The 18,969-nt window shown below is 38.2% G+C and overlaps 1 protein-coding gene across 4 annotated transcripts; it reads right to left on the minus strand.

Moving 5' to 3' along the window:
- Window positions 1–246: 246 nt before the first annotated feature.
- On the minus strand, window positions 247–9,755 carry LOC137184082 (twist-related protein 2-like). Of its 4 annotated transcripts, none has more exons than XR_010928616.1 (3): window positions 9,567–9,755; window positions 1,956–2,210; window positions 247–353 (listed from the first exon to the last, which is right to left on the minus strand). XR_010928616.1 is itself a non-coding variant. In XM_067591420.1 (3 exons), exon 1 carries the CDS (start codon window positions 3,328–3,330, stop codon window positions 2,683–2,685), a length of 648 nt encoding a protein of 215 aa, XP_067447521.1. In that variant the 5' UTR covers window positions 3,331–3,829; the 3' UTR covers window positions 247–353; window positions 1,956–2,210; window positions 2,638–2,682. The 4 variants fall into 4 exon arrangements, 3 of the variants coding, with proteins under 3 accessions (XP_067447521.1, XP_067447520.1, XP_067447519.1); XM_067591420.1 differs by lacking the exon at window positions 9,567–9,755 and adding an exon at window positions 2,638–3,829; XM_067591419.1 differs by lacking the exon at window positions 9,567–9,755 and adding an exon at window positions 2,484–3,828.
- Window positions 9,756–18,969: the final 9,214 nt, after the last annotated feature.

Consider the following 18,969-nt stretch of genomic DNA (forward strand, 5'->3'; position numbering starts at 1 on the left):
CTTGTTCCTTAGCTGCAGATTTTAGAGTCTTTTACACTGACAGCTATTATATACGTTTCCTTAGAATAACATCTAGGGAAAAGTAGTATGACGCAAAAAAAATTAAACACAAATACTTCTCAATACTTCTCAAAGAATGACAGTTCTTTGTTGGTTAACTTGTCAAGAGAAAATGTCCTCTTTCAGTCCACATCCTGATCAAGATGCCTTTTAATATTCTTAAATAGTCCTTTTTCCAAAAGTGAGGTACCTAAAATGTTTCCACTTGTCTCAAAGTCCACATGACTAGAATGGTAAAATGGTAGCATGGAGCAGAGATGAACAGGGAAGATCACAGTCACTTTATTCAGCAGCTGGAAAGACAAAAAGGCAGACATGTTACTGTGGTAACTGCTTCAGGTTACTTATATTCATTAAAAGTATGTGTGTGTGTAGGGGGGACATTTTATCATGGACATGTGAATAAGACCCTTCCAAATTCTTCCAAAAAACCATCCACCAATCCATCGACCCATCGACACAATATAATTTCACATTTCCAAGGTTGCCACAAGAGGAAGGTAACTCCTCTTTAACTTCTTTTAATTCATTTCATGAATGGAAAAATAACATGAAATAAGAGTTACATTTTTGATACAAGGTGATGCATTGAACTGTAACATTAAACTCAGATTCAGTATTGGCATACATTGAGCCATGCACTTTGGGCCATAGTTGTTGCCAAAAATCACTGTTTAAAAAAGTTGATACCAATAAGTACCAGCAAAACTCATAGCTGTCACTGTCAGTAAATAAAGGAATTCTGTATTAGGTTGACGCATACTCAATATTAATCTCCCTGATTCTTAAGGCCAGTCACCCTCATTTCATATACAACATGCACACGGGCTGCTTTTCTCTTTTGACCAAAAACTGAATCTTTTTAAATGTCAAGTGTCTTCTAACATGTCAGTGAAGGTTAGCCTTCTGAGACCACACCGTGCTGACTGTGGGGCTCAGTAAAAGACTGGAGCTGGAAACATTAGCTACCTCCCTTGGACACTCTAATTATAAGTTGCAGGGCTTCATGCATATTGGCAATGATGGAAGAAGTTGTTTGTCATGGATATGTACCAAATACAAATAGCATGTCTCTTGCAGTTTGGTTGTTTATATCAAATGAAAGCTAAATGTTGCAGGTGATGCAGATTTACTGTGCATTAGCTCTCCTTCATGTAAGCCAAAAATCAGTGGTACGATAATACAATACTGGATTTTTGTTGCTTTAGAGCATGTATATAATTTGGCAATTATGGATGTCTTAAAGAAAATGACTTTTTTTTAAACTCAAGATATAGGGGAGGGAGGTGGGAGGCTACACCTATGCATGTGTGCATATTTGTGTGTGTATAAATCAGCTCTCACCTCCTCCATCACTCCCAGTGGTTTATAGGAGCCCAGCAGGGAGCCACATCAGCCTCCCCTTTGATGGTGACACGCATGATTCATAGCTTTTAGAAACCGTTTGTTTTCATTACGCCTCCTCGTCAGCTCGCTGTAGCTGTATCACGGTTTCATGCAAACGCAAGCAAATTTGGGCCAGAATGAGAGGAAAGAATTTCAGAGGAGAGTTTTTTTGGCACTAGAAGAAACAAAGGGGCTTGGTTTGGGTATAAAGAGGAGAAACTTAAGTCAGGACGACGGCTGCCCACGGCTACTTTTTCCACCGTCGTTTGGGTTCAGAGGCGGTCAGGGATTCATAACGTGTCAGAGTCTTGGAAAAGTAGGAGTTGAAAGGGTACTGAAAAATTCAAAGGTCCATTCTCTCCTAAAACATTCAATTTAGTCTTTCCAGCTCTGACTGTCCTCTAATCCCTCATCTGCATTCTCTAGTTGTTGCTCTTTATATATTTAATAAGACTATATACTTGCTAGCCCCAGAAATAAAGCGCCAATGTAGCTGAAAGAATGCATACCTATAATGATGGAGATGGTAATGATGATCATGATAGTGATGGCAGTAATGATGATAAAAATCGAGGCTGATGATGAGGATGAAACCAGAGGTCAAGCTTCAGCACCCAAGGAAGCCAAGAGGTCCAGCAGAATGAGCCATGCTGTCATGTGGAGGCAACATTTAGGACAGGAGGTCCTTAACCATCTGGCTCGAAATGTTGTTGATACAAGTCCGGCTGTTTTTGTCTCTCACCTGTCCTGTCCTCCATTGTGATCTACATAAACAGAGTACAAATGGTGTAAAAAATCCTTTAAAAAGCCAAAAATCATACACTGAGCACAGTGTATGATATATTTCTTGAATGCTACAATTGCCACACATGAGCAGTAATGAGTAATAGCTGCTTTTGACAAGCACAAAAACAAAAGTACCTCAAGAATCCATAGTTGTTCAAATGTTTGAATATATGTGGCTTGACAATAATGAAAAACTACAATTTTTTATGTAGGGGTAGTGGTTTAAAAACCAGCTAAATCCAAATGCTCACATAAAACTACTGGAATCTCCTCTTGGTTTGAGTCAAATAGTCTTCCCATCATCACTGAGGCAAACAGATGATGTAAGTTGAGGTGTTAAAATAGTGTGAGTCAGCCCTCCACATCAAGTAAGTTTATTTCCCTGTCATGAGGAATTTATCATACATTTTATGGCAACAGTCAAAAGACAAATCCTGCTTTCCGGCAGGGCTAGTGACCAGCAGACATGGTCGACCAGGCTCCCTCCATCCTCCAGACCGAGAAGGCGTAGCTCAGTTTCTCATGGGCCAGGTAGTTACACCCAGCCAGCTTAGTGTCCATCTCGTCGCTCTGCAGAACCTGGTACAGAAAGTCAATGTAGCGTGATGCTAGTTTAAGGGTCTGGATCTTGCTCAATTTGTCAGAAGGGAGCGTTGGAATTATTTTACGTAAAGAGGCGAAGGCTTCATTCAGGGACTGTGTCCGCTGGCGCTCCCGGATGTTGGCGATCACCCTCTGTCCATGTGGGTCCTCGAGGGCTGAGAGATCCCCAGGACTAGGACCGGGGACAGGAGAAAGGGACGGGCCTGAGGAAGGAGGTCGATGTTGAGGACTCCTCTTGAGTCTTTTGGGTCCAGTTGGGGTGTAGATCTGGATATCGTCCCCTGGCTTGACCTTGCCATCATCTAATGATGTGGTGGCGATAACCGTGGTAACATGATCCTCTGTATGTGAGCCTGTCTGCCGTTTATGCCCGGTGATCCCCGGTGTTGCTACAACAACGGGACAGGCGTTAGAAGGTGGTCTTCCTGTGTTCTCCGCACTGGAAACCACCTCTCCCTCAGGGTGGTCACCATTGGATTGCTCCTCCTCTCTCATACTTGGCCACGTTTTTCTCTTCTTCTCTCTCCTTTCTGTGACTTCCTACTCCTTTTAATATCACTGGTTCTTCTCTCTTTCCTTTGGTATGTCTCTCTCCACTCCCCCTCTTCCTCTTTCACACAGTTTTTCTCTGTCCTGTTCTGTTTGTCTTCAGGAACTCCCTCTGTTACGTCATGTGCTTCCTCCAGCTTTCTGCTGTGTTGTTCTTCTTCTCCAACAGTTATCAGCTTTACATTTTGTTACATCCAAACATGCCAAGCCAAAATGGGTGAATAATCACCACTCAATTTTGGATTCTTCTTCATCTACACACGTGAAAAACCTGCCAATGATCACTTCCCAGCCTCTATGAGTGTACGCTGCATCGGCAAACCAGGCTGTTTTCATGTCTCACTCCTGTAGCTGCATGTGAGTCGACAGCAACCTGAATCTGACTTTTTAAAGGGAGGGAACCGTGAAACTTACAGCTGCCCACCCATCTGACTCGCTGATTGGTCCAGAGAACTTTTTTTCTTGGACAGCTGAGCTTAAGACAACAGGAAGAATGAATCTTAAACGATTGGCCCGATCAAAGGGACGAGGCGGAGACAAAGGTGTGTCGTACAGCCAACCAAATCGAACCTTTGTGACGTTTGTTTCTTGTCATAGAAGTTGCCCAAGTTTATAGGTTCCAGATTTCCTCTGAAACAAGTCCTTACCATCCCCCCTCTTGCTCCCTGGTTCTCTGTCCTCCCCTGCCTCCCCTCTTTACAACTCAGCACCATCATCGGTTGCTTTCCATTTGAAAAAATGTTTCTGTAGTTCGGACAAAAGAAAGAACTGCATAAGAAGCTCCACGTGTACTTTTGTTTCCTTCTTGAAAGTTGAACAAAATTTGTCTACATTCTTCTGCCACATTGCAACTCTGCCTGCTTTAAAAATAGTGACATCTGATGATTTTCTTAACACGTAACATTTCACGCAGATGGAGTAATGGTGAGAGACTTACTGTATGGTAGTGAATTAATTCTTTAAATTTGCAAAAATAAGATTTTATCTTATTATTTTTTCTTATTCTCTATGGAGTAAAAAATTGACATTGTTGCAATTGTAGTAGGTCTTCCATCATCAGAAATAGAAGATCAACAGAAATGTGAGAAGTAGATAAAGAGAAATACTGGAATACAATAGTATATCCTTTTCCCATTACATAAACTATGGCCTCCAATAAGCATTAGGCAAATAACAAAAAAGTATATTTGCTGTGCTGTGAATGTACAAAATAAAGATCTATTGAATAAATAATTGGACAAACTAGTACAAAAATATTAAAAGAACAGTATGTCGTGTTAACAGAGATCTTTTTTTGTTTGTGAAACAACAGAGATGGTGTGTTTTATTTTACTGGCAGTGACTTGGCTTTAGTTTCTAAGCGCAGACCTGGAGGGAAGAAGGAGCTGGCATTCAGGCAGCTCTGCAGCACTGAGGTCCAATCACAGAATTAAGGAAAGAATGAGTTCTGTGGATCGAAAGTGAGGCCTGTGGGACGTTATGTTACTTTCATCTGCTGAGCTCCATCTAGAGCAAGCCTAGGTCCAGGTCCAATGTGAACTTTGCAGTCCAAAGTTCTGGGTGAGCCTTCAGCATGGCTGACAGCCAATTCCCCACAAGAGAAGATCTATTGTTAGCGTTTTGCTTTTCAAAGACAAGATGCTTCCGTCTGATGAAAACACTGTGAAAAAGGTTTTGTACAGGCACGCTTAGTGTTAGGACACAGAACTGGAAAATCTTAATGTCAGTCCCTCCTCTCTCTCTACTGAGTCAACTGAAAGATGGCTCAAGTCCACAACAAGAAGAGAAACCTCTATTGTCTGACCACAGATGATATAATTTCTCTTATGCACACGTCAATGCTCACCACGACAGTGTAGCTGTGTTTTTGTTGCCACAACAATATTTGTACTAGTATGTGTTACAGCACATGCATAAAGGTGCTGGCACTGGAGCTTGGTGAAGCTCCTCAATGTTATCTTCTTCCTCATCATTTCCTTTTTCTACTAAAACTTGCATTTCTGTCTTGGCAACAGTAAATTAATCAGTTCAACAGTAAATAAGGTGAATATATTCCCACTCTCTTATTTACTTTAATTAAATTAACAAGCCCTGCTCATTCTATTAAAAAGTTGTTTTTTATAACTGCCCCTCAAAATAACAGGCGTTTTCTGATCTGATGCCTCTATCAGCAGGACAATGTGTTGTGCCTTTCAAAACACCTCTGATGTTACACAGCTGTGGTTAAGGTTGGGTTAGTTTTAGGCATAAAACAACTTGGTTAGGGAAAAAATCATGTCATGGTTACAAATACAGCTCTGTTAAGTTTAGGGGGGCTTTTTCATTATGGTTACAACATTGTGGTTAAGGCCTGGGAATGGATGGGAATATGGTTAATGTTGACTGTCAAAAACAGGAAGCAAACAGTTGGCTTCGATATAAAAGTCTGATGTTGTGTTGACCTATCCATCCACCCTGACCTCCTGCAGACTTTGTGGATCTATAACATACATATTCAATAGGCGGACTCTGGTCCAGATCTGGACCAAACAACAATTTAATCTGAACCGAAAACAAAATTTCACCACAACCTGACCCAGACTGCTTTTGAGTGACATATCGCTATCACGTCACCTCACCTGTCATCTTTCAGCCAGCTGCAAGTCACTGCAGGTGGCAAGGTAGTTAAAATGACTTGTTAAAAACTAGCTGATACAAAGAAGAAAGGTTGGCAGGGAAAAACCTGTGTTTAAGGATGAGCGGACTGAGAAAAATGTGTTCATTTTGCCTGAAGGAAGCTCAAGACCTATGTGCTTAATTTGCAAGGAAAAGGGAAACAGTGCAAGGAAACAGTGGCCATAATGAAGAGTGGTGATGTAACATGCTACAACAACACCAAACATTCCCAATTTGAACAAAACTATCCCAAAAACACAGAGGTAAGAACCACAAAACTGAACCAATTGAAGTTGTCGCATCAAGGCTCTAGCAAAATAATTGTAAAATCAAACATTTTCAACAACATTGCAGAACTCATACTGCAGCAGTCTCATTAATGTACCAGTAAACCAATGTCTCCTCCTGGCCATTGCATCTTTTTATGCCCAAGTTGGTTACACAACAAAGGTGTCATGTCTCCCATTAATACAGAAATACTGTTCATGGACATTCTTCTGGAGTTTTTGTACTGAAATATCATCATGAAATGCACCCTTACTGGGCCTTTGATACAGTGGAAATTTGGTGAGTAGATGTCTAAGACTTGTATTTGAGTACCCTTATTACTATACTAATAACACCATACCGCCTCCCTTGCTCCCAACACACAGGAGTTATGATTACTATGGCCACTAGAGGTCTTTGTCACATAAACAGGTCATTTTTGAGATATTTGCTGAAACGACTGATGTTGTTGTTTTTTTCTCTCACTTGAACACAGACAAATGTGTTTGTCAATTAATTTCAACCTTGTGAGACTTGAAAATAGATAGCAGTGCAAAGAAGTGCAAGTAAACAGTCTGCATGGAGAGTTAATGAGGAACCAAGCAGCCAAAATGTCTTTTGGAGCTAAAATGCCTTTTAAAATATCAAAGTTCAGAAATTGTGAGACCTGGAACAACAACAGCATTGTGGTCAGGACATGGTAGCACTTAAGGTAGCAGAACATCTGGTTATATCTCACTGCCCATTCCTCCTAGAGCTTAATCATATGTGATTGTGATTAGCTGATAGTTTCTAAGACTGAAGATTAAACAGTGTACTCTTTATCACAACCTCTGATCATCAACTGTTTACATTATGCAGGATTGCACCAAGGTATTTTTGTCTACTTGTTCTGTATACTGTACATAGTTTCAATGTCAGGTCAGGGCAGATTTAAGACTTGAAAATTTACCACAATCTGTCAAAAATTTTGATTGAAATGCAAGTTTGTTTCTGTTCATTGCAGGCAGACTGCAGACATCTATGAAATCACAAGCACAAGATGCAACCTGCTGCTAGAAAATATATTTTAAAAGACCCAGATTTTTTACTCTAAAGTGAGCTGACTAACATATGGAGTGCTGAAATGAAACAGGATTAATTCTCTTCATGTTTGCATTGGTTTCTTCTCATCCTAGAAATATTAGATGACCAACTGGCACTTCTCATTGCCCAAATAGTGAGGAATACACATTATTTATCCCATTGAGATTAATTAAGTTAAAACTTAAAGGTACCTTGTCAAGTTTCTGACCACTGGTAGCGCTATGAATCATTGTTTTTGAAAGTGGGCCCCCATTTAGTTTGTATTTCATGCAATCAACACATGCATCCACACAAGCATGCAGCAACGCAATCCTGCAGATACTTTTACACTGTTTCACTGATCAACAGATTCTGGCAGTTGTGCTGTAATTCACATGGTTGCAAATGGGTCTTCCAAATGGACAATGACCCCAAGCATACTTCCAAAGTTGTGGCAAAATGGCTTAAAGACAACAAAGTAAAGGTATTGGAGTGGCCATCACATGGCCCCGACCTCAATCCAATAGAAAATTTGTGGGCAGAACTGATAAAGCATGTGCAAGCAAGGGAGCCTAAAAACCTGACTCAGTTACACCAGTTCTGTCAGGAGGAATGGGCCAAATTTCCAGCAACTTATTGTGAGAAGCTTGTGGAAGGCTACCTGAAACGTTTGACCCAAGTTAAATAATTTAAAGGCAATGCTACCAAATACTAACTAAGTGTATGTAAACTTCTGACCTGCTGGCAATGTGATGAAAGAAAAGCTTAAATAAATCATTCTCTCTACTATTATTCTGACATTTCACATTCTTAAAATAAAGTAGTGATCCTAACTGACCTAAGACAGGGAACGTTTGATACGATTAAATGTCAGGAGGTGTGAAAAACTGAGTTTCAATGTATTTGGCTAAAGTGTATGTAAACTTCCAACTTCAACTGTATGTCTCTGGCCTGATGAATGTAAGTCCAATATTCAGAGGTGAATGAAGAGTATGTGAGCAACAGTATCTCAAACTGACAAAACTAAGCATGCAGTCACACAATGATCAAATTAATATTATCTGGTGTTGAGTGACTAGAAAAAATTACATCAGAAAGCCAGAGTTAAAGTAACAAAAGAATTAGAGTCCTTTTCATCTTCCTCTCTGTAAACATCATCAGATTGTGCATCCTCTCTCTGGGCAATGGGACACCTGTGATGGATCACAACTATTTACATATCACAGCTTCCTTGAAACTGTTCCTTGCTTGCTAAAAATAAATACCTCAGAGCCAGAGGAATGACGGAAAATGGATATCAGGTCTTGATATAAACACACATATATTGGGACGGGGGAGAGGGGAGTGGTGGGCCATGCTCACAATGCTTTGTGTTGTATGGGAGGGCCCCCCGGAGGCTAAGGGGGTCTGGAAAAAGGGGAAAGAACACCAGACCCTGTCTGTTTGAACTGCACGCTTAAATGAGGACTTAGCATAAATATTTCCACCATGAGAAATGGGAGAATGTTATCACATGTGGAGCTTATATATACACGCACGGCACACACACACTCACTTGAAAATGCATGGGTTTACAGTGCAGCATGCATTTACCCAGAATATACAATATAAACAGAAGGATATCAGGTATAGTACCTGGTAAAATGTTGTTTGTTATTTTGTAAATATGGAACAGCACCTCCTACTTTAAGCCTCTTCATTAAACCCTTGGACAGGACCTCCAGGAAAACAAGTTCAGTTGCCAGAGGAGACTGTATTGTCCCATATAGATACAGGAAACATGGATATCAGCTTTTACTGTGCGATCTTTGGAATAGTCTGTCTATGGAAATTGAGGAGCTGTGCTGCATACATTTTTAAAATCAAACTTAAAATCTGATTAAAATCGAGCGGCAATTACCATGGCTTGAGGCTGAAGCCAATGCAGAAGTATCTTTAAGTGCAATGTCACCTATGGCTTACACTAGATGCTGGCTACAATTGACTCCTATTCAAAAAGCATCACCTTCTCTCTAGAAATACTAAGTCAATCATTTTTTTTATGAGTCATTATGGTGTCAGTTGCTAGATTTGGACCCTCTAATAAGTGTGCTGGTGGTCATTTTGGAAATTATTGCTTCATTAGAAGACTTATAGTAGCTTTGATGTCTGCCATGTGGTCATTGATTGACAGCTGTGATTGACAATTTGCTCACCTGCTGCTCTCCCCTGCTCCGGGATTTGTACAGAGTCAGACGATTGTCGCAATATTTCGGTAAGTTTAAGTTACTTGATTGCGATACCTGCCCTGTTAGCACAATTTAGCCAAAAGAGCTAATGTTAGCTTTGGTCTGAGACGCTCCTTATTTGGAAGGTCCTGGCTCCAAACAGAAACGATGGCACTGATCATGAGCTGCAACTCTGGGCTTCAAACTGGCTCAAATGCAAACCAATGGGTGACGTCACACCTCGCTATGACCATCTTTATATACAGGCTAAAATCTACTTAGATATGTACTCATAAAGTATGTTTTTTATTGATTGACTCTAACTTGTTTACAATGTTTTATACCTGTCTGATTGTTTACAATTGTTAGGTCAAGGAGTTGTGATACATGTTGCCCATTTCTTTTTCCTTTTATTTTTATTGCAACTCTACCACGCACAAGGTGTTAAATCAATTTGTCGATTTGTCAATTTGTATCATGATGGTGGTTTCAAATTAGCTGTTGAGCTAACCCTGGCACATTTACATTTACATTGTTGTTAAAATATTAGTGTTGAGTAATGTGCAAAGTCCCTTATAAGCAAACAAACTAATAAATAAATCCACAATCTACCCAAATTTCACAAAGTAAGAATTTGTTGCAGGACCGGGGTTGGATTAGACAGAGTTTGTGTTATTAGAGTCTTTTCTTTTATTGGGGAAAAAACTGTGTACTATAAATTCAAAAATGGTGGCTGACTGTATGTCAAACAAGTTGAAATTAACCTGTTTGGCCATATTGGACTGTCCTAGAAAGGAAAGGGTCAACCAGTGGATGTAATGGACAGGGGCGTCACAGCCGTGGGTGTTAGAGGTATTGTGACACCCGCACTTTCACAGAAACATAATCCCACCCCCCTACTTTTTCCTGAGGAAGTCATTGATGAAACGAAACTGAGTTTCTCATACATGAAAAACCTATTGGTCAAATTAGATTAATTGAACAGCCATCCAGCCAATCACAGCCATTTGACCAACCCACCAGGCCGAGGAAGAGTAAATGGTTAAATTATAATAAAGTCATGTTTGTGCATTCAGCAACGGTGCTTCTGTCACTCGCCGTTGGCTGTGTTAACAGATTAGGGAATAACAGATCAGAGGTATGAAACAGATATTTAACTAGTTAGTAATGTAGAATTTTCTTTTGTAACTTTGTCTTATTATGTGATGTGTCAGCTCAGCTAACATCATTGAACATAAATGAAATCCTATCCTAAATGTAATTTAAGTCAGGTGGCAAATTTGGTTTTGAGACTATTGTCGTTTTTAAATAGTCATAGACAAAGTCATAGACATTCATATTTAAGATGTGTAACATCTGTCTGTCTTAGGGAAATGTGTTACCTGCCTTATGGTAAAGTCTTAATGACCAAATTAATGTTTATTAGCATGCTAATCGCTAATCATGAGTTAAGCTAATTGCTAATTAGCCACCATGCTGGGCGGACTTTGGCAAGAATATGTACAAGTTACCTCTGTGTCCAGAATGTAAACTCACATAGTTCATGTTATTTTAAGCTAAATGCCAAAGGAATATGTTGCTTTAGACATCATGGTTTTACTCCTTATGTTAGGGAGTAAAGTGTGTTTTGCATTTAATATAAGTTAGAATGAGCTATAAAACAGAACTCTTATTGTTTAGCAAAGTCAGCATCACATTCACTGTCCAATGGATATTACTGTGATGGATATTACATGGCCAATACAAACGTGGGTTCATATAATCTTTAAAATGGATGGCATTTCAATTAGGTTTTTGTATATGTATATTTGTTTTAAATGTAAACATACTGCATACAACATGTGGGTTATTCTGTATCAAATCAGACAGAATCCAGGAAAGTGCAGCATGATTTTGTTTTTTGGCCCTTGATATTTTTTAATTTTTAAACTCTCAAAAAGGTATTATCTGGGAAGCCATGTTTGACATTAATATCTTGAAAAGTATTATTCCTAGCCTCATCAAACTTTGTAGGATCGAAGACAAACATGTTCTCAGTATGACTGAACCATCAAAAGTACTGCATGCCTATTGATTTTCTATCAGGCCCCAGATTTGGAGAAAAAAAGTGCAAAATTCCTAAACAACAGTCATTTTGAGGGCATTATGAACCCATTTTTTGCATCCATATGGTATCAATCATTATTTTTTTATTCAAATACAGTCTTTTATTAATTTTGTGCCAATATTTGAGATCTCTACCACTAATGGACATTGAGATATTATGAATAAAACAAGACATGCTATGTGGGGTAGCTGGTGTCCTTTAGTGTACAATGTCCTTCCTTGTTCCCTTCATAGATAAATACACATAGTTAAAGGCATTGTTTTAACTCTAGGAAAATAAACATCCATAATGAAGAAGCAGCTGAAGAAGCTTATTATCTGTACTTATGTGCGTCCCAGCCTCTGAAATATTGATTGGAGTAAAGAAATACATGTTGTCTGTAGGCTCATTTTACTATATGTCATTAAAAATAATTAATAAACACATCCAACCTTTTATGTGGAAACACATTTATAAACTCCCACTGGAGCTTGAGAGGGACATTTAGGATACCACTTATTCCTCCTGATACCAGAGGTTTTATCAAAATATTTCACTTATTTTCAATATCCAGGACCTTACTGGAGACACAATTTTCAAATGCCCTCCATCAACCAAGGCAACTGTCTGTCAAGAGCATATAACACTTTGTAGTTTCTTAGGGTTCAATTTGTAGGCTGTAACAAGTCTGACTTCTTTATTATAAACTGTTGTAATTGTGATAAGGCTAATGCTATTTTAATGCATATTTGTTGAAGTTATGTTTGTAGTTAAGTGTATGATTTTTTGCACTTTATAGATGTTTTCAATGAATACAGTCACTAATCAAGTAAATACAGGGTTATACTGATAATATTGGTACTAATGATTCAACAAAGGTGAATTTAATCACAATAACAGTTGTAGACATTGACAAATCTCACCCTGATCAAAGAGTGTGTCCAAAGTGAAACAGTTCTGCTGGTGGCCACCACACAAGTGAGCAAGTCTGATCTGTTTCTACAAAGACTGAACTGCAGATTATGTGTTTTTTTAATTGTTTGTGATCTTTTGGATTCCATACTGAGGCACAGTAAGGAATGTTGATGCTGAGGTTCTGAGAACTGGTTTGAAAGATATAACTTCCAGTAGCTTCCAGTTCAGCACGCAGAAGCTGTACTTATAATTTGTAATTATAGAGCACTTATAGTACTTGTTGATTGAGGTGATGGCACAGACTCAAAGAGGTAAATCACTAAAACAACAAGAAAAATTTTTATAGGTGATCACAGAGCACCATGAATAATGGAGAACATCATGCTTTACCACCTTCTTGATATGATATCTTCAATTGGTTCACACTAATTTGACATAGTGTTAACCAACATGTCCTATGCTTAGAAAGAATTCAGGAGAAAGATTCACCAACATTTTCACCTTCATTACAGCTACAGACTGTGTTCAACCACCACAGCTTGATCTGTCTGCCATGGAGGAGGGTTCAGTGAGTCAGTTTTTGAACAGATAAGATAAAGAATCTTTACTTAATTTAGCCCAGAAACATCACATTTTCCAGAAATACAGTACATCCACCAAACATCAGTAGATTTAACTTATTATAAGAACAATGTCCTCAGTTTTAGTTTACATTTGCTAATATACAGCATGTAAACAGGCTTTACTCCTCCTTTTCTACTTCATTCTTCTTTCCAGTTGTGTGAGGACTCTAATTCTTTTTTCTTCACGTAAATTGATCATATTTAATCCAATGGTATGTAGGCCTACATCTATGGACCATATAGGCACAAAGAAGCTTCATATCCAATATTATCATTACATAATTGTGGATTTTCACTCTTATCAGTCTTTAAACTTTTATAACAAAATATATCAACAAAGGAAAAAAAGGAAGTAAGAAGTGCAAGGTGTTCTCACTGTCTGCTACTGTCTGCGCACATTCACTGTAGTGTTAGACCTTCCATAATTCGTATTTGTGTGATGTGGCTCTCTGATCTGATCGCTGGTAAACATGAAAACAAGATAATAGACGTCCTGTCAGTGGATCAGACCTGCAGGTTGTTCTCTCTCCACATCAACAGCTCACTTGATTATATGCCCAAAACCTGTTGGGGGGTTTTGTTTGTTTGTTTTTCATTGTACATCTCAAATATAAGCTCATTTTAATTGAAGAAAATTAAAGAAATATGTTTAACATATTGATGTATTTAATTCTTGTTGTTTTTTAGCAAAATTATTTATCTGTAGATCTGCACAGCAACTGTTGGTTTTTATTCTGAGTGATTGAGAATGAGCCTTTATTATTTAACTTCATATTGATACAGTATAGCCTAATATAAAATGCAATATTAATATTAGTTCATAGATTTATGTGCAGCTATGATCTCTTTGAACATTGTTAAATCAACCCAGTCTCACATTGCCATATGTAAAACAATATATGCTGTTTTATACTTTTAACATGTACACTTTATGCATTGTTCCTGCTGTGGTCAAATAATAATTAGGATTATTTTGGTGTGAAAATTCTTCCTGTATTCACTGCTTAGCGGATTATATGAAATTATTAAAACCGATAAGCTTCTGCGTACATAGAGGTGCAAGTTATATTGGGGGTCTGGTGGCTCAGGGTGCCATGACAAAAAAATTTCCTTTAATGGTGTGCAATGTAGTAGTGTGCCCGAATCCAAATATGTTATTCGGCAAAGCACAAATAGTGGGGTTTTTTTTACAAACATTTATTTCGTACAAATATTTAAAAAATTATTTGTTTTCAGGAAAAAAAAAAAACATTTCAAATACCAGCATGCAGGTCGGTTACATTGCTATCTCAGTTTTTCTCCTCTGCTCCGCTGTTAGGTCTATCAGCAGGTCTCAATGAGGGGAGTCACACTATATGACTATATGAAATGTGCTATATGATGCACATTTCCTTATTTGGACATCACTCCTGGAGTTTGAGGTGTTCCCCAGAGATAAAGCTGAGCTGCTGACACAAGCAAAGTCCTGTCAAGGGACTCTCCATAACCTGTTGTTCCCCTTCTCCTTCCCACAAAGTTAGGTTGTAAAAATAGGCAATAAATGAAAAGTGCAAAGCAAGAATCACCATTTAAGTTCTTCTCTACACATTACATGCTGTGTTGTCTCTGTGTTCTGGGTGTATAAATAAGTAGAGGCCTGTCTGTGCATTTGCAAGGCGTTTAGTTTAAGCTCAATAGTCAGCGCAGTCGTCTATGATCTGGGAGGCTGGAGTTTGAGACCCGATGTGGGGACCTCCTTCGTAAGATAGTTTATTCATTAACACTTTAATATCCTAAAATTAAAAGTGTAATAAAAACAAAAACTGGATTTTTACACCTATCTCCTCTTTTATTCGAATACAAACACAAATATAAATAATTTTGCTGCCTCAACAAATATAGATACAAATACTGGGCTCTCTGCACATCCCTAGTGCCATAGTCTAAAAAAGTTTATGAAGCACTGTGCTTTCAAATTTCACTCTTAAGATTTGAAACTTTATATGTCCATTATACATGTCCATCATTCACTTGTCCCTGATTGAACAGAAAGTGTTGTTTCTTGTTTTTTTGTTTGTAAGGATATTATTTAATGTTCTTGAGAATTTAGAATTAAAATAAAATAAGAAAGAAAAGAAAAAGCCTTTCTCAAGTGCTGTAACAGCAGAACACACAGCAGAGTAACATCATGAGCAAAATGACAGACAGGCAAATCATACAGGTATGCATACAAAGTGATTGAAGCCTTCATTACAATACTGTGGTGGCAGATGATCAACTGGAGAGGTGCCACCTGGTGGTTGATGAATAAACAACTGGAAGAAGACTTCTGTATTTTACAGTCAAAAATCAGTCATTTACTGTGGGGGAAGACAGTAGTCTATTAACATTTCTATTTAAGTGAGGATACTAAAGGATACTAAAACACAATATCCCCCAGCCACAGCCTGTTCATTCTTCTTTCCTCAAGTTGTGAGACTCCTCTGACTTATTATTTATTAATCAATTTATATAATTTCTGGGGGGGAGGGTTTCAGCATAAAGGAACTACAAACTACATTTTGTTATACAATCTTGTGTTGCAAAATGATAATAATAAATTAATCTTGAATCTTGAATCTAAATAAAAAAAATACGATAAGGAAAGTAACAAACAGTATACATAGTATAATAATAAAAGAAGTACAAAATAAAAATCTCATTGTTTGAATTATTATCAAACTACTAAATTATGAGAATAACAATTATGAAATCCTCCAAACAAATGTCTTTGAAATAGGCTTCAGGTTTGGGAAAGAAAAAGAAATGAATTTATGCAGAGTCTCATATTACAATCTTGTGTTCCTTGATGATGGTTTTATTGAATTACAATTATGATATTTTGATATAAAACCTGTCAATGTTAAAACAAATCGCTGCAGACTGAGGAAGTTATTTACAATGATGCACCATTAGAAGTCAGATAAGTTCAATGAAGATCAGCTAGAGGAATCACAACTGTATCTGGAAGGTCCAAGAGTTAGACATTTTTGAGAAAAATCCAACAAACACATTTACTGAAAAGTAACAGAAAGAAGAGATTTGTCCAGGCCACAGAATAGTCACAGTAAGGTTAATTAGAGTACAAATCTAATACAAATAATTGAGCCCAGCTGTAAATCCTGCAGGTCATCCTCCACGAGGCTGTCTTTCTGTGATGTTTTGGAGGTCACCTATGAACACAGCACAACATAGGATTAGAAAAAAACACTGTGCATAGACAACAACTGTTACCCCATTGCAGCTTCATGATTGTTAAAGGATAAGGCTGCGATTTTCTATATTTTCTTTATTTTTGTGTTATGTGTGTATCTTATTCCTCTGTGTCGTAGACCTTCATTGCTGTTCAAAAAACTATTAAAAATATGTCAGTGAGCCACACCACTACACTAGGTGACATGTTCCTTCACCATGAAGAGTTTGGGCTCAGTAGCTTGTTTAGAAATGGCTCAAAAGAGTCTCTGGAGAGTAGTTCCTTAAAAGGAACGCGGTTCTGTTTACAGTGCTTCGCTGGCTTGTTGTGCTACATATCACAACCATTTGACTTTATACTAAAGTTATTTACAATGTACAATGTAGTAGCCTACAGGTCTATGGCACAGAGGAATAAGATATATCAGGCTTTGGATACACACATAATACTTGTAGGTAGATCAATTCATTGTTGGTTTGTCTCTGCACATGAGATTTTTCAACAATAAGAAATATGAAAATTGCCCCCCTTTCATGGCTGTTGAAAATCCTACATGACATCTGATTTCATGGAGGAAAAAGACTCTGAAACAACATGGAAGGAGGATCCCTAGTGTGCTGACACCACCTCCCATAGGCCAGGTGTTTAGTAGCCAAACACATGACACTCTGATGTACTGCAAATGTATTATTGCAATATTTCACAATGTTCAAGCAGCTTTGACCTTTTGATCTTTTGATTTGCATACTGACACTTTCAAATAAATGTCTCTGTTGGCACAGTAAGGAATGCTGATGTTCAGGTTCTGTGTTTGTTGATCAAGAACTGTGCTGTCATGAAACATAACTTCCTGTAACCAGCGCACAGTGGCTGCACCTAAACACAAAAGATAGCTTTTGATGTGGGCATTCTTGCAAGGAATTTAAGTGTTGATTGAAGCGATGAGAGGGAGTCATTAAAACAATTAGTACAGCAATTAGTACAGCTCATGATATAAATCAACACCAACGACGTAAATAAGTTGAATTATGAAGAACATACATTTCATACTGTCTTGTAGATATGATATATTTATTTGGTTTACACTAACTTAACCTGGCTCCAACCTACATATACTGTATGCTTCACAGAGAAATAGATGGTTTCCCTATAAAGTTCAAAGCCTACACATCAAGACAAATCCTATTAGACAAAGACACTATGCAAAGAACACATGAAAACAAGGAATGCTGTTTCCAGTGGAGTCACATTCACCAACATCTTGATCTCCATTGCAGGTACAGGGTGTGTTCAAACACTGCAAGTTAATCCATCTGCAAAGAAACACTGTGCAGGCAGGTAAGATTAAAATAAATACAAAATAAATCAATTTACCCAAGAAACACCACATTTACATTATGTGCATTCACCAAATGTAAGCAGATTTAAGTTATAGAAACAATGGCTTTTGTTGGTTTTTACATTTGCTGATATAAAGCATGTTAACAGGCTACACTCATTATTTCCTACTTAAGCAATGTGATGATTCAACCTGACTTTTATTCAGGTAAGTTCTATACTTTTTTATCCAATGGTACACACATTTATGGAGTGTGAAGGTAGAAGGGAGATGAGAAGTGATCATGTTAACTCTTAAGCTTCAACCTTCATTTCCTGTAAGTGTTAAAATCTCTGTTGAATTCAAGTATTTCATTTAGTCAACCAGCATCCAGTAAATGTACTGCCCATTATTGCCAATAAAGAGCCAGTGTTCTAAGAATTTTAACTTGAGTTTATATTCAACTTAAGTATATATATATATATATATATTAGTATTTTTTATTTGGAGCAGTTTTTTGGACATTACTGGTATGACTGGAAGTAGTCATATGCAACATCCTGGTAAGCCTAACTCACATGTTAAACAACTTGTTACTTCAAAAGACTGTCATGTTTTTAACAGGAGAATTGTGCAACTTTATAGTGATACTGTTATCATATGTTGGGATCAATCATATTCTCAACTGATCAAAGTGAAAGGAGATGGAGCTGCGGCTTAGCAATGTTTGGCTCTGTCTGAGCCAGTTTGTCTGATGACTGTCACTGCAACTGGAGCAGCACTTGGATTTGGTATATAGTATGTGGGCATGTGATAGCACTGTTTGTATTATCTGTTTTGTATGTTGTCCTAAATTTGTCATGCCCTCCACTTCTGCCTCCTTCTAGTGGGTGTGTGTGTGTGTGTGTGTGTGTCTCTCTCTCTCTCTCTTTCTCTCTGTGGGTTCTAATTGCAGGAGTGGAGACAGGTGTGCAGGAGTCGGGCGAACAACTGCCATTCATCAGGAGGTCTGCTTAAATATTGGGTGCAACCTCCTGCTCACCGCCAGACTGTAGACTCTGTTCTTACAGTCAGTCACGCTTACAGCCTACTTGTTACTGTTCTGTCAGTATCCAGCAATTGCCTACTTTTGTTTCTCTGTGCCTGCAGAAGACCTCAGCCCGACGCCGGCCCTGTCTCCAGTCCTCCTGCCTCGCCGGCTCAGCCCATCCCTCTGCCTGGCTCCGGGCTCCATCCCT

The sequence above is a fragment of the Thunnus thynnus genome, chromosome 6 (genome assembly GCF_963924715.1).
Source record: "Thunnus thynnus chromosome 6, fThuThy2.1, whole genome shotgun sequence".
NCBI classification, from domain to species: domain Eukaryota; kingdom Metazoa; phylum Chordata; class Actinopteri; order Scombriformes; family Scombridae; genus Thunnus; species Thunnus thynnus.

Excerpts from the sequence above, each read along its gene's own strand:
- LOC137184082 (XM_067591420.1), bottom strand. The coding sequence starts at position 3,330 with ATGAGAGAGGAGGAGCAATCCAATGGTGACCACCCTGAGGGAGAGGTG.